At 46.3% G+C, this 15,114-nt stretch overlaps 1 protein-coding gene and 1 non-coding gene across 3 annotated transcripts in view; one reads left to right on the forward strand and one right to left on the reverse strand.

The window, feature by feature from the left end:
* The window catches only part of FKBP9 (FKBP prolyl isomerase 9), a 49,340-nt gene extending 41,032 nt beyond the window's left edge, over positions 1–8,308 (forward strand). For both annotated transcript variants that reach the window (XM_008964339.4, XM_057302843.2), the window contains exons 8-10: positions 1,472–1,617; positions 4,056–4,219; positions 6,563–8,308. In XM_008964339.4, the coding sequence (XP_008962587.2) occupies positions 1,472–1,617; positions 4,056–4,219; positions 6,563–6,739 (487 nt within the window). In that variant the 3' untranslated portion in view covers positions 6,740–8,308. The remainder of the gene's footprint in view (positions 1–1,471; positions 1,618–4,055; positions 4,220–6,562) is intronic.
* Positions 3,319–3,421, reverse strand: LOC112440551 (U6 spliceosomal RNA). Its single transcript, XR_003028585.1, has one exon. It is a non-coding gene; the product is annotated as a U6 spliceosomal RNA (small nuclear RNA).
* Positions 8,309–15,114: the final 6,806 nt, after the last annotated feature.

The following is a 15,114-nucleotide window of genomic DNA, read 5'->3' on the forward strand; positions in this document are numbered from 1 at the left end:
GGTCCCAGCTAAAGCCCCGTGTGGGCTGGGCCCCATTCATCAGGACTAAGGCAGCAGCTGCTGCCTAGAAGGGAGGAGAGGAGTGGGAGTGAGCCGGGGAGGGTGAAGCAGGCAGGAAGCTGCGGCCGGCGGTGGATGGGGCCAGGAAGCATGCAGGGGGAGTGAGGACCGTGTTTGAGAGAAACACTGCCCAAGAGAGAAAGAAAGAAAATCACAGGACCCGAGGAAAAAGAATGAGTGGTGTGTTCAGAGATGACACATGACAACAAATTGTTTGCTTGGAGGATTTTCTTATGCGTGCGTGTTTAAACTGGCCTCAAGGAGGAAGAAGAAACATGCGTTCCTGGATGACTGAGTTCTGGAATATTCTGTCATAAGACTTTGCAACTGGAGTAGCCCCAGAGAAAGGCAGGCAGTGGGAGTTGGCTCCCTCCCCAAAGCCATCCCTGAGTTGGCTTTGTTTCGGGTTCCTCCCAGGTGGGAAAACACAAACCCTGTCTTGGTTTGCTGGTAATCAGCTGGAGGAGGGAAAGAAGCGGCTGCCCTGGGCCCAGGGGAGGTCGGGAAGCCTGAGAAGAGGATATGACCCAAAGGGGCACCCGTCCATGTTGTCCCCAGTGCTCATGGGCATCAAGGGGGGTCAGGGGGCTTTTCTCCTTGGAGTAAAGAACATAAACACTGTTTGCCTTTAGGAAGTGATAGGAATGGCATAGATTTTGGAGTAGATTTATTTTTAGTAGTGACCGAAGTGATAGAGCAAACTTTTTTTTAACTGGCTTCCTGAGGCCCATGGCCATCAAGGATAATTAAACTCTTGGTGGTCTTTTTTTTTTTTTTTTTTTTTTTTTAAGTCTTAGACTGTTACAGACATAAACACTTTACACCTCAAGGCCAAACATTTATTGAGCCCTTTGTACTTCCTCTCCACTGTGCCAAGCATAACATGTTATTTGCGATTTAAAACGTCCCTGTGAGATAGCTATATTTGTTGTCTCCGTTTCATAGATAAAGTAACTGAGAGATTACATTTCTCAGGGTCAAATTAAGTGGCAGAACCAGGAATCCATCTCAGGTCTTGCTGAATCCAAAAGCCAGGGTTTTTTTTGTTTTTGTTTTTGAGACAGGGTCTCACTCTGTCTCCCAGGCTGGAGTGCAGGGGCACGATCTTGGCTCACTGCATCCTCCACCTCCTGGGCTCAAGCAAAAAGGACTCCATTCCACTATGCTTCTCCACTCTGGAACTTCCACAGTCTTGCCTGGATTTTCATGGCCTTGACAGTTTTGAAGATGACAGCCAGACATTTTTCAGCATGTGCCCCAATTTGTTTTTGTCTGATGTTTCCTCATGATTAGATAGGGATTTGCATTTCTTTGGTAGAAATATCCTAGGAGGGATGTGTTCTTCTCATAGGAACACTGTCAGCGCCAATGGGTTGGTGACCTAACACGAGGCTCTTCTGTTTCATTTTAGGTGGAATTTAGGCAAAACTTACAATATTGTTCTGGGATCTGGGCAAGTTGTGTTGGGGATGGACATGGGTCTCAGAGAGATGTGCGTTGGCGAGAAACGGACAGTGATCATTCCGCCTCACCTGGGCTATGGGGAAGCTGGCGTGGGTGAGTAAGCAACGCTATTCAAGGATGTTGGGGGCCCGCTTACTATCTGAATTTTGTGCTTTTTGGGGTGCCATAGTTAGAATCACAGCATACTTCTTACATGTAATACCCAAAGAGTGTGTGGTTTCTATTTTTAAAAAATTATTTAGTATTTTTGTTTGGAGACCCCTGTGAATTCAGTGAGCCACGTCAATGCTCCATTACCCTCTTGAGAAAGAACCAGTTTGAGTGAAATAAATCTTGGATCTTCAGACCCGTGTGTGGGAGGTGTCCCCAGGGGAGCTGTCCGGGAGGTTTCTCTGGGGTCAGACTGAGCACGTCCTTCTGGAACTGTTTCCTGGGACAGGTGGAATGCTGTAGGCCGTTGCTTTTCACTTCTGAGCCTGTAGGCTGTCCCAGACAGTTTCCTTTGGGAGAGATTAGTTGCAAGTTCTGGAAATACTGGCTTTACCTCATCCTCACAGTGGTTATGTTTTACTCCATCATTTCAGCCACAATGTGTCCTCCGCATGGGGATTCAATAACTTTTTTTTTTTTCAGAGACAGGGTCTCACTCTGTCACCCAGGCTGGAGTGCAGTGGCACCATCATGGCTAACTGCAGCCTTGAACTCCTGGGCTCAAGCAATCTTCCCACCTCAGTCTCCCAAGTAGCTGGGACTACAGGCATGCACCACTTCGCCTGGCTAATTTTTTATTTTTTAGAGACAGAGTCTCGCTATCTTTCCCATGCTGGTCTTAACTCCTGGGCTCAAGCGATGCTCCTGCTTAGGCCTCCCAAAGCACTGGGATTATCAGTGTGAGCCACTGTGCCTGGCCCCAGGAACCCCTTCTTTTCAGTGTTTTCACACTGCTGATATCTGGACATGGAGGAGATAGGAAGAGCTAACTGGTAACAATGATAGGCACTGTGGATTGATATTTTTTCCCCATAAAAGAATTGTAAAGTACATTGTTCTTCCTACCAATCCCAGAAGAAACCCTTTAAAAATTGTTGTATATTCTGGCCGGGTGTGGTGGCTCATGCCTGTAATCCCAGCACTTTGGGATGCCGAGGTGGGCAGATCATGAGGTCAGGGGATGGAGACCATCCTGGTTAACACGGTGAAACCCCGTCTCTACTAAAAGTACAAAAAATTAGCCGGGCATGGTGACGGGCACCTATAATCCCAGCTACTTGGGAGGCTGAGGCAGGAGAATCCTGTGAACCCGGGAGGTGGAGCTTGCAGTGAGCCGAGATCATGCCACTGTACTGCAGCCTGGCGACAGGGCAAGACTCCATCTCAGAAAAAAAAAAAAATTGTTGTATATTCTTTAAGACTTTTTCTGTGATATATTATTAATAATTATAATACATAGCATATTATATATAACATATAATCTAGATAAAATATAATAATTTGGAATAATACACATTACATTTATATATTCCATACTTAGATAACTTCTTTGGGCCTATACTGTATACACTATTCTTGAATTTGTGCTTACAGTCAAATCTTGGATCATCATCTTCAGGCATATTGTTCAGATTCTAAAAGTTCTGCTGTTAGATTTACTTAAAAGTTTTACCATTGTATTGTAGTCTCTACAAGCAGCTTTCAAACTTTTTTCCACAAGACACACAGTAAGAAATACATTTTATTTCCCAATCTGTATTCTACATAAACATAAAAGTTACACATATACACATTTATTTCTTTCTTTTTAATCAACACATCACAAATTTGCTTGTCCTGTTTGCACGGAGGTCATGCTATTCTTCTCAGTATGGTTCCAATTTTAGTATGTGTTGCTAAAGTGAGCATTACTTTTAGTTTTATATATAAAATTTAAACTCAAGTTTCATGACACAATACCTATCTTTTCTACAGGTACAAAGTATTCTGTTCCGTTTTTTTTTTTTTTTTTTTTTTGAGATGGAATCTCACTCAGTCACCCAGGCTGAAGTGCAATGGCGCGATCTCGGCTCACTGCAATGTTTGCCTCCCTGGTTCAAACAATTCTCATGCCTCAGCTTCCCGAGTAGCTGGGACTACAGGTGCCCACCACCACAGCAGCTAATTTTTGTATTTTTCGTAGAGATGGAGTTTCACCATGTTGGCGAGGCTGGTCTTGAACTCCTAATCTCAAGTGATCCGCCCGAGTCGGCCTCCCAAAGTGCTGGAATTATAGGCGTGAGCCACCATGCCTGGCCTCTATTCTATTCCTTAATTTAAAAAATAACTAAACGCTGGTCACCACCCTCTAAACTGATTTCGTGAGTCATTAACGGGCCACTGCCTACAGCGAGAAAGTGACTAGCCTCTGCTCCGCTTTCTTGCTTTGGTCAGAAGTCCCACCCTGAGTGAGGCTGCTGGAGGTTGGGGTGGGTGCTGGTTGTTGGGCTTGACTGCTGCCTGCTGGCTGACACCGCCTCCCGCTCCTGTCACCTGGACAGATGGAGAAGTGCCCGGCAGTGCCGTATTAGTGTTTGACATTGAGCTGCTGGAGCTGGTGGCTGGCCTTCCTGAGGGGTACATGTTCATATGGAATGGTGAGGTGTCACCCAACCTCTTTGAAGAAATTGACAAGGATGGCAACGGAGAAGTCCTCCTGGAAGAGGTAACTAACTGGCCTCTGTAGGAAGGTGGGACCGAAGAGCTCAGGGAGCCTGGTGAGGCCGTGGGGCCGGTTCTGAAGGTGAGGCCTTCTAAGGGTGAGGCCAGCTGGCTGGAGGTCTTGTGAGATGACCAGCACACTTGTGTGCCAAGCGCTTTTACACACACCCTCTCGATGGAAGCTTACCATTCCTCTCTGAAGAAACCGATTCCCTAAGAGGTGTAGGGCTTGATTCCAGGGCACACAGTCTGCATTTAGTTCTCGTTACTGGGTGCTCAACGCCTGCCTGTATGTGCTGAGTGTATTCTCTGATTTGGCCCTCACAGCAGCTGTTTTTTAGAAGGAACTGCACAGAGAAGGTAAATGACTTGTCCAAGGTCACACAGCTACTCAGCTGTTTGAGCCAGGACCACACTCCTCTTTGTGAAGTTGGGCAATAGAACCATCTGTTCTGCCCCACCCCTGGGGAATTCCAGCTCCCTGCCTCTTCCACATCCGCTATTGAAGCACATCCTCCAGCCTTTTCCTCTCTCTCTCCACATCATCAGCACTTCTGGATCTTTCTCATTTGCATACAAATGTGCTATTATTTTCCCTTCCCTGGATGTGTCTGTTTCTTTCATTGCTTTCCTTCCTTTACAGCAAAAACTTCAAAAGAATCGTGTGTCCTTTCTGCCTCCAATTCCTCTCCTCCCATTCTCTCCTAAACCCACTCCTTTCTGGCATTTGTCCCTCTATGCCTCTGAGCCTGACCTTGCCAGGGTGGCCAATGTCTTCAGTATCGCGGAATCCTGTGGTCAGCTCTCACGCTCCTCTTAACTTCAACACAGCTGATTCCCCTACAGGATGCATCTTTCTCTGGCTTCCAGGACACCACACTTCATGGTGTTCCTTCTACCTCCCTGGTACGTCCCTCTCAGGCCTCTTGTCCCTGATCGCTTCATGTTGGAGTACCCCGGGCTAAGTCTTGACCTTTGTTCTTTTCTCTGTCTTTAAGTCACTCGCTTGGTGATCTTATCGGGCCCATATCCTGATGGTGTCTGGATTTGTAGCTCCAGTCCAGTCTTCTCTCTCCACTTCACACTCATGTGTTCAGCTGCCTGCTTGATGTCCTCATTTACGGAACCCCTGCTATCCACCTGCACACCCTGCTTGGGGCCTGCTTTACCCAAAGCCTTTGCCGTCGCAGTCAGTGGCATCACTGGCCTCCAGTGGCTCAGGCGAGAGCACTCGGTGATCTCTGACTCCTCTCTTTCTCTCGTAGGCCGTAATGGTCCTCAGGAAATCATTCCAGCTCTACCTTGAGAGCACACGCAGAACCTGACACTTCTTACCACCCCCACCCTGTAGCATCTTAGCCCGGGGCCTGTCATCTCTTTCCTGGGTCACACACAGCAGTGGTGTTCATGAAGCTCCTTCTGCCCTCACAGTGGCCGTTCTCACACAGAAGCTGGGTCAGACCTGCAGAGGCCCCTGTCTACAGGGCCTCACAGTGGCCTGTGAAGACCCTGCACTTTCTGCTCACTGTAACCTCTTTGCCAGCTGTCTCCCTCTGCCCACTTTACCCGGCCACACCCGCCCCCAGTGCTGTCTGTGACCACCCAGGCATGCGTCCACCTTGAGCCCTGGCACCGGCTGCCCTCTCTGCTCAGGAGACATCTACCCCAGATAACTTGTTCGGCCCTTTCCTTCTCATCTTTCAAGACTTTGCACAAATCTTCCCTTCTTCTTAAAGTTTTATCCTGACCACTGAATTCAACACTTCATCCCTTTCTCCCTTCCTTACTGAGCTCCGCTTTTTGATTTTTTTCTGGAGCATTTCACTTTGTAACTTAATGTGTAATTTACCTATTTTTATGTTCATGTCTAATTGTCTGTTTCCACTAGAATGCAAGCATCACAGGGGCAGGGTGTTTGTTTGTGTATTGATGTATTTCAAGATCTAGAACAGTGTGCTCAGCACATAGTAGACCATATGTTTTGATCATATGAATGAATGCCTGCATCCAAGAATGTTCTTACAGTCTTGGGTGGTCTTGGGGGTCAGCCTTTGGTGGGGAACCAAGTTGGGAGAAGGGATAGCTCTGACGGCTGCTGGGTATTGGCTACCTGAATAATAAGGGCTCTTGGAGTCATTTAGTACAAGGGTTTTTCACCTGCATTTAGAGAAAAAAACAAAACAAAACACAGATCATAGGTCATATAGCTGCCAAAAAGATCTTGTCTGTGTTGGTAGCCCAGACTCAAGTTCCAGCCCTGTCACCCCCAGACTGCTCTGTTTCTGGCCCCAGGCCTGGCGTTCATGGCGGCTGAACTCATGGTCTTTCCTGTCCCCTTCTTTTCCAGTTCTCAGAGTACATTCACGCCCAGGTGGCATCTGGCAAAGGGAAACTCGCTCCTGGCTTTGATGCTGAGCTGATTGTGAAGAATATGTTCACCAACCAGGACCGGAATGGAGATGGGAAGGTCACAGCCGAGGAATTTAAACTCAAAGACCAGGAAGCCAAACACGATGAACTCTAAACCTGGCATGAACCAGATGGTGCCAGGGAGTACGTGACACCAAGCCACCTGTGTGGCAGAACGTGCAGTGAGGGTGCAAGGGTCTTTCAGAAGTTGCATCATTAGCCAGTAGTAGGTGGGTCACATAGTACCTGGTGTACACATCGGGGTGGGTTGATATACGGGGTGAGAAGTTTAGGCTGATCGCCAGTGATAGTAAACAAAATCTGTGCAGAGGGCCTTAGCATGGGATGTGTCCAGTATTGAAAAGGCTGCACTGCCAACCATGATTTGTGAGCCTTCTGGGAAATTTTGTTATTAAAGGAATATATAGTGTCAGACGGAAGTTATAATCATCTTGGAGGAACCATAAGAAAAAGTGTCCAGGGTATCTATATAAAGAGGGTTAAATTTTTTTTTAACTTGCTGGTTAAAACATTTTAGAAATATTCTTGAGATGGGCAGGAGAGTCAAAGGGCTTGCTTGCCCCAGCAGAGTTCCCAGCAGACAGCCATGGCTCTTCCCAGCAGCCTGTGCAAATTCCGATGATGGCCCCACACCCGCACACGCACACGCACATCATGCTTTTCCAGCTCATCACACCCCGCCCCACTATGGGCCTACCATTAATAGTGTATAACTTGGAGGTTAAAAGAGCCTTTTGGACAGAAAACTGGGCCAGGAAAAGGCATCTCAGACCACAAATAGAGAATTTGATTCCTCATTTGCCACGTAAGTCATCTGCTTAGCTTTTCCTTTCCCTTTTTTTTTTTCTTGGAGGCAGAGTCTCCCTTTGTCGCCAGGCTGGAGTGCAGTGGTGCCATCTCGGCTCACTGCAGCACTGTCTCGGCTCACTGCAGCCTCCGCCTCCCGTATTCAAGCGATTCTCCTGTCTCAGCCTCCTGAGTAGCTGGGACTACAGGTGTGCACCACAACGCCCGGCTAATTTTTGTATTTTTAGTAGAGACGGGGTTTCACTGTGTTGGCCAGGATGGTCTCAATCTCAACCTCGTGATCCGCCCACCTCGGCCTCCCAAAGTGTTGGGATTACAGGTGTGACTCACCATGCCCAGCCACTTAGTTTTTTCTTATTCCCACATTTCTATCCCATAGAACACTCTTTTTTATCTTCCCTGAACCATATTGATGAGATAAATAGGGCTGGGGGCTGGGCCCCGCTGGTCACTCAACAGAGTATTTCCCTTGGCCGAGATGGAAGTTTTGTCCCAATAGATGAGCTGCTGAGCATCAACAAGGTGACATTTTTCTGCTGCCCATTTGTGTCCTGGAGACGGTGGTACCCTGAAGGCAGAGGCCAGCTGCCGCAAGACAGCAATGACAATCCACCTGCCGACCTGATTCCTGCATCATGGAATAACCACATGGCTACCTTCTGTCCTCTGTTCCCAAATGGTGGTGGCACTTATCCTGAAGTCGTCAATGATTTCCCTTTGAAACTACTTTATTTTACTAATTTAAACTATTTTGTACTGATGTAGCCCTGAGGTAGTTCATGAAAATGCTGTGCACTCATTCCATGGAATAAATGTTGGAAAGCTGATCTTTTCTGATATAAAATGTTGAATTATATTATCTGGTTTTCTGATGTTTTATTGGAAGGCTGAAGACCTATGAGAATGCACCGTGCAGTCAGAATCCCCTTGATGAAAACAGCAGGACTTCACTGCATTTACTGAGGGAGCGCACTCTACTTATAGGGAGTGTCAGTCAGGGTCCTGGCCCTCCTCTGGGACTCCTGAAGAGAAGCTAAGGAAAGGACTGTTTAGAGGGGTGTGGGCGAGGCTGGGGGAACTGAGGCTGTTGAGTGCCAGTGACAGCAGTGTTGGCCACCGCAGGAGGCTGCTACCACCAAGGCCTGAGAGCTCAAGAGGAGGCAGTGGGAGCAGCACAGGAAGGGCTACCTGGAGGCGTAACAGAGGGATGCAGCCAGCTGCATCTGACAGTGCGGCTGACACTGCAGCAGAGCAAGGGACAAACGCCCCATCCCCTCTGTGCCCCCATTCTCTGATGCCTGCCACTGGCTCCCATTAGTGGAACCATGTTGGAAGCCAGAGGGTAAGAGGAGCTCAGAGACTGGAGTTCTCAGAGGTCAGCCTCTTGAGTGCAGAGAAAGGTGGAGAATGAATCTGAGGTAGGGATGGGGTGGGTGGGAGCAAATGGAGAATTACTGGCACATGTATAGAGAAACTGTGTGTGTGTGTAGTGCAATTATATATTTAAAAGCAATTATTTTAATATATATTAATATACATAAAATATATGTATTATATATACATACCGTTGCTGTTAAAAAGCAAATGTTGGCCATGTGCAGTGGCTCATGTCTGTAATCCCAGCACTTTGGGAGGCTGAGGTGGGTGGATCATTTGAGGTTCAGGAGTTCAAGACCAGCCTGGCCAACATGGTGAAAACTCTTCTATACTAAAAATACAAAAAAAAAATTAGCTGGGCATGGTGATCAGCGCCTGTAATCCCAGCTGCTCAGGAGGCTGAGGCAGGAAAATTGCTTGAACCCAGGAGGCGGAGGCTGCAGTAAGCCGAGATGGCACCACTGCACTCCAGCCTGGGCGACAGAGCAAGACTATGTCTCAAAAAAAAAAAATCTTTTTTTTTGCTTCTTGCTAAGTTGAATTGGGCTTTGGAATGCATTTGACTTCATTAGCCTTACCCGCCTTATGAAAAGAAAAACCTTGTGCTTATCCTGTACCGCAGATTTTTATTTGCCTATTTGAATTTCTTCACTGGCTGTTTTCTGTGATGGTGGAGACAGACGGGCTGAATCAGAAATAAATTTCTTGGCCAGGGGCAGTGGTTCATGCCTGTAATCCCAGCATTTTGGGAGGCCAGGAATTTGAGATCAGCCTGGGTAATATAGCAAGACCCCATCTCTAAAAAAATTTTAAAAATTAGCTGGGCATGGTGGCATGTGCCTGTAGTCCCAGCTACTTGGGAGGCTGAGGAGGGAGGATTGCTTGAGCCCGGGAAATTAAGGCTGCAGTGATTTGTGATTGCACCGCTGCTCTCCAGCCTGCACAACAGAGCGAAACCCTGACTCTAAAGAAAAAAAGGACATGGACCTTAGAACTTCAGGAATGGAGAGAAGCTTTGGCCTGCTGAATTCTGCCTAGGCACTTCCATTCTTCCCGTTGCCGAGGAGAGCATTCAGTGATCAGGCGCGTTTATCTGTCTGCAAGGGGAAGCTGCTTAGCTGGCCCCACTTTATGCTATGGCTGCAACACTTGCTTCTATTTACATTATGGTTATGGGCTATAGTTCTGCCAACAAGGCTGTAAATACTAAATAAGGTGCCAAGTACAGGGTAGAGATGCCACACAGCAATTTTTGTTTTTGTTTTCTAAATCAGTTCTCACCTGGACAGCACTTTTTTTTTCTTTTTTTGAGACAAGGTTTGTCACCCAGGCTGGAGTACAATTGTGTGATCACAGCTCACTGCAGCCTTGACCTCCTGGGCTCAAGCAATCCTCCCATCTCAGCCTCCTGAGTAGCTGCGACCACAGGCAGGTGCCACCACGCCCAGATATTTTTAATGTTTTTTGCCGAGATGGGATCTCACTATGTTGCCCAGGGTAGTCTCTTGAACTCTTGGCCTCCAGTGATCCTCCCACCTCTGTCTCCCAAAGTTTTGGGATTACAGGTGAGTCACTGTGCCTGGCCAGCCTCTGGACCTTCTGACAGGAACATTTATTGATAGGTACTATATTGTGACTATCTAACTCAGGATCTATACAGATTTTGACCCTACATATGAACTGGGTCCTTGATACCTACTGTGGGATGAGAGTCTAATAGAACATGAACATGACATCTGAGTATGTTTGACACAACTAGGCCGCCTGCACATGTAAGCAGTATGCACCTTTTGTTAAAACCAGTGAATTTTGATCTCTGATTATTTATGACTTTATAATTTTGTCCAAATACTTAAAAGATAGGAAAAAAATTCATTTTGGCAGGGAAATAGGTTTAACTGCAAGACTATACATAAACAGTGGTCCCTGCCCCCATCTGTTACTTTACTATCTCAGGTTTCCAGGGACAAAGTTGCTTTTTTTGAAGACTTTTTCCCTTCACTCTCTCAGGGATCTGGAGTTTTTACTTAATAAGAATGCTGGGCTGGGTGCAGTAGCTCATGCCTGTAATCCCTACAGTAGATCATGCTGTAATCCCAGCACTTTGGGAGGCCAAGGTGGGAGGATTGCTTGAGCCCAGGAGTTTGAGACAATCCTGGGCAACACAGCTTATCTCTACAAAAAGTTTCAAAAAGTAGCCAGGCATGGTGGTGCACACCTGTGTTCTGCTCGGGAGGCTGAGGTGGGTCACTTGAGCCTGGGAGGTTGAGGCTGCAGTAAGCCCCAATAGTGCTGCTGCACTCTAGCCTGGGCAGAGGGAGACCCCGCATCTCAAAAACAAAATAATATTCCTGATTATTTGTTGCTAGATGCAGATATAAAATATTTATGCTTATTAAGAGTTTGTGTGTGGTTTCCATGCTTAATGTTGGAAATTCTGATTGGTCAGGCAATTTCTTCCAGCGTACACTGGCCATATTTAAATCTCATTTAAATGCAGACAACACCCACATTTATAGTTCCTGCTCAGATTTCTCCTTTGAGCTCTAGTCTGTCTATTTGGTATCTTCTCTTGTATGTCTCACAGGCACGTCAAACTTTGTATGTCCAAAACAGCATGTCTGTTCCCACTCCCTTGCCAACACCACCAAGCCTATTCCTCTCCATCTTCCCTGGCACCCATGTGTCCAAAGCAGACATCAGCGACCCCCTGCTCTCTCATCTCATCTTTACATATTTAAGCCAACAGCAAGTTTTGTCAATTCTGTCTCTAAGCTACTCCTGGAAATGACCCACTTCTTTCCAGTTCCACAGCCCCAGCCCCCAAAACCAACCATTATTTCTAGCTGGAACTGCTGTAATAGCCCCCAAACTGGTGTGCTTGGGTTTATCTGCCCTCACTAGTCCCTGCCCCACGTGGCAGCAGTGATCCTGCCCCTCCTTTGCAAGGAGAGAAAAACCAAAGTTCTTATGATTTATAAAGCCCTTCATGATCTGGCACCCACCTACTTCCCGTTCAACGCCTGATGCCATTCTTCCCTTTGTTCATAATACTGTTAAACCAGTTCTCAGTTCTTCAAATGCCCTAAAACTTTCTCACTTGGGACCTTCGCACACCCTGTTCCCTCTCCTGGGAATGCTTCTACCTCAAATCCTCACATGGCTAGGTCCTTATCCTTCAGACTTTGGCTTAAATATCACCTGAGAAGAGCTTCCTCTGACTACCATATCTAAAATAGATCTCTGTTGGCTGGGTGTGGTGGCTCACGCCTGTAATCCCAGCACTTTGGGAGGCCGAGGTGGGCAGATCATGAGGTCAGAAGATCGAGACCATCCTGGCTAACACCCCGTCTCTACTAAAAATACAAAAAATTAGCCGGGCGTGGTGGCAGGCGCCTGTAGTCCCAGCTACTCGGGAGGCTGAGGCAGGAGAATGGCGTGAACCCAGGAGGCGGAGCTTGCAGTGAGCCAAGATCACGCCATTGCACTCCAGCCTGGGTGACAGAGTGAGACTCCATCTCAAAAAAATAAAAAAAAAATAAATAAATAAAATAAAGTAGGTCATTTGTGTTTTCTTCATAGCATTTACCATATTCATAATTGCTACTCTTTCCTCCTGTTTGACCCACTAGGAATGGAAGCTACAGGAGGGCAGGAAGCATGACTGATTTTTTTTTTTTTTTTTTTTTTGGGCAGAGGGGACAGTTTCACTCTTGTTGCCCAGGCTGGAGTGCAATGGCACAATCTCAGCTCACTGCAACCTCCACCTCCCAGGTGCAAGCGATTCTCCTGCCTCAGTCTCCCAAGTAGCTGGGATTACAGGCGCACACCACCACACCCAGCTAATTTTTGTATTTTTAGTAGAGATGGGGTTTCTCCATGTTGGTCAGGCTGGTCTCGAACCCCCGACCTCACGTGATCTGCCCGCCTTGGCCTCCCAAAGTGCTGGGATTTTACAGGCATGAGCTACCGCATCCAGCCCTGATTTAACTACTGTTTCCCTAGAACTCAGCACAACATAGAGACTTGTTGAGTAAGTGACTTTTCATTTAATCCTCATCTCTAGTTAATATTCCCCTTTACAGATAAAAAACTAAGGCTTGGAGAAGTTAGAAACTTATTGCAGATGACAGAATCACAGATTCAGATCCAGGTCTGACTATTTCAAAGCCGTGTCCCTTGCACCTTGATCACTTTTTATGTGTTAAACTGGTACTGAAACACCAGACTAAGTACAAAAAGCAGCATGACTGTTGACTCTCTGGGTAACTCTGGAGAAGTTTCAGGATAAGTTATTCAAGATTACATTGATCTTTTCCTTGCTGATTCTCCCTAGGGTATATCAAAGAGAAAACTGAACCTGAAGGCCGGTTAAACAGACCTTCGGTCATCTACCAAAATTTGGGTGACTATTAAATAGACCATGGAAGGTAGATTTCTCGTGAAATCACTCCGGAATGAGCTAGTATTACTGATGGTTGTTTTCATTTTTTTCCAGTTTTGTCAAAATTGTTAGCTCTAGCCCTCAAAATTACTTTATTTCATAAAGTAAAATTTAAAGTTGAATAAAACCACTGGCTAATGCTAGGCTCTTTGGAGAATATGGTAGTTACCATACACTACCAGTATTTGCTGGGGCTGCAAAAGATCATTCCATTTCATTGATTCAACCAAACATTGTACTGGGGGATATAACAGCTTATACATTTGTGGACAGATTCTACCTAACAACATTGAATACTTGGACTGTTTTAAATGCATACATAAATTTCAGATGCATACATAAAAGATGAGCATATCTACTTATGAATCTAGAAGCTATATCACCATCTTCACTTAATAGATGAGCAAACTGGGACACAGGCTCAATAATTTGTCCTGGTCACTCTTAATGGCTATACTAAACTGGTCTGAAAACTGAACTCAAATACCAATATTTTAAATTTCAGTAGCAGCAGGTGGCAGTGAGATGTGATAGGTTAATAAACATATCACGGAAGAAGCATGAGACTCAATTTATGGAATTGGTTAGAAGAGGCCTTAGAGAGTGCATGTTCTTATGGCATTCACTATATAGGGAGGTGACTGAACCTGTACTCTTAGTAAGGGGCTGAGCCATGACCAGAATGTAGATCATGACTTCAGTGTTCTTTAGATTTACAGCATGCAATATACTTATTCATGGAAGCATATTATAAACACCTTTGGGAAACAGCCAATATAAGCTCTGATTGCAATACACGGGTAAAGAGCTATCATTGAATCAGATTCCCAACTGTTTTTTCTATGTGCAAAAGTCCTGCAGGTAATTCTGATACTCCCATGCCATGCCATCTGCTTTAATGCAAGAAGTTATTTTCAGTTTGATTTTAGAAACACTTAGGCAGGGTCTAGTCTGCCTTTTGCCATTGCATTTTTGTTTCATTGTTTATTTATTGAGATGAGGTCTTGCTCTGTCACCCAGGCTGGAGTACAGGGGCATGATCTCAGCTCACTGCAAGCATTGGCCCCCCCGGGCTCTAGCAATTCTCCTACCTTAGCCTCCTGAGTAGCTGGAACCACAGGTGCGCACCATCATGCCTGGCTAATTTTTTGTATTTTTAGTAGAGACTGAGTCCTGCCATGTTGCCGAGGCTGGTCTTGAACTCTGCCTTGGCCTCCCAAAATGCTGGGATTACAGATGTGAGCCACTGCACCTGGCCTCATTATTTTTATGCTTTTTTGAGATAAGTTCTTGCTCTGTTGACCAGCCTGGAGTGCAGTGGTGCAATCACAGCTCACTGCAGCCTCAACCTCCCCAGGCTCAGGTGATCCTCCCACCTCAGCCTCCTGTGTAGCTGGGACTACAGGTGCATCACCATGCCTGGCTAATTTTTTGTAGAGACTGGGGTCTCCCTATGTTGCCCAGGCTGGTCTCAAACTCCTAGGCTCAAGCGATCCACTCGCCTTGGCCTCCCAAAGTGCTGGGATTACAGGTGTGAGCCTCCGTGCCTGGCCTGCTTCATTGCTTATGATGATGAAAAGGAGGAGTGGTGGGGGAGGATAAGGATGGGCATTCCCCGGACAAAAAGGTTTTCTAACATGTGACCTTGCCTTCCAGCCACATCGGACTGAACTAGAGACTGCTGCTCACACTGGATGGCCAGAATGAATCAGATCATGCTTTGTGTGTATCATAGCTCAGGTGCTTATATAAGCAAACCAATTAGGTGTTCATAGGATCTGGAATTAAGGGTAAGAATCACGGTCAAATTTATCACAATGGCAGGTCTAAATCCTGAAGAT

The sequence above is a fragment of the Pan paniscus genome, chromosome 6 (assembly GCF_029289425.2).
Source record: "Pan paniscus chromosome 6, NHGRI_mPanPan1-v2.0_pri, whole genome shotgun sequence".
Lineage (NCBI taxonomy): Eukaryota > Metazoa > Chordata > Mammalia > Primates > Hominidae > Pan > Pan paniscus.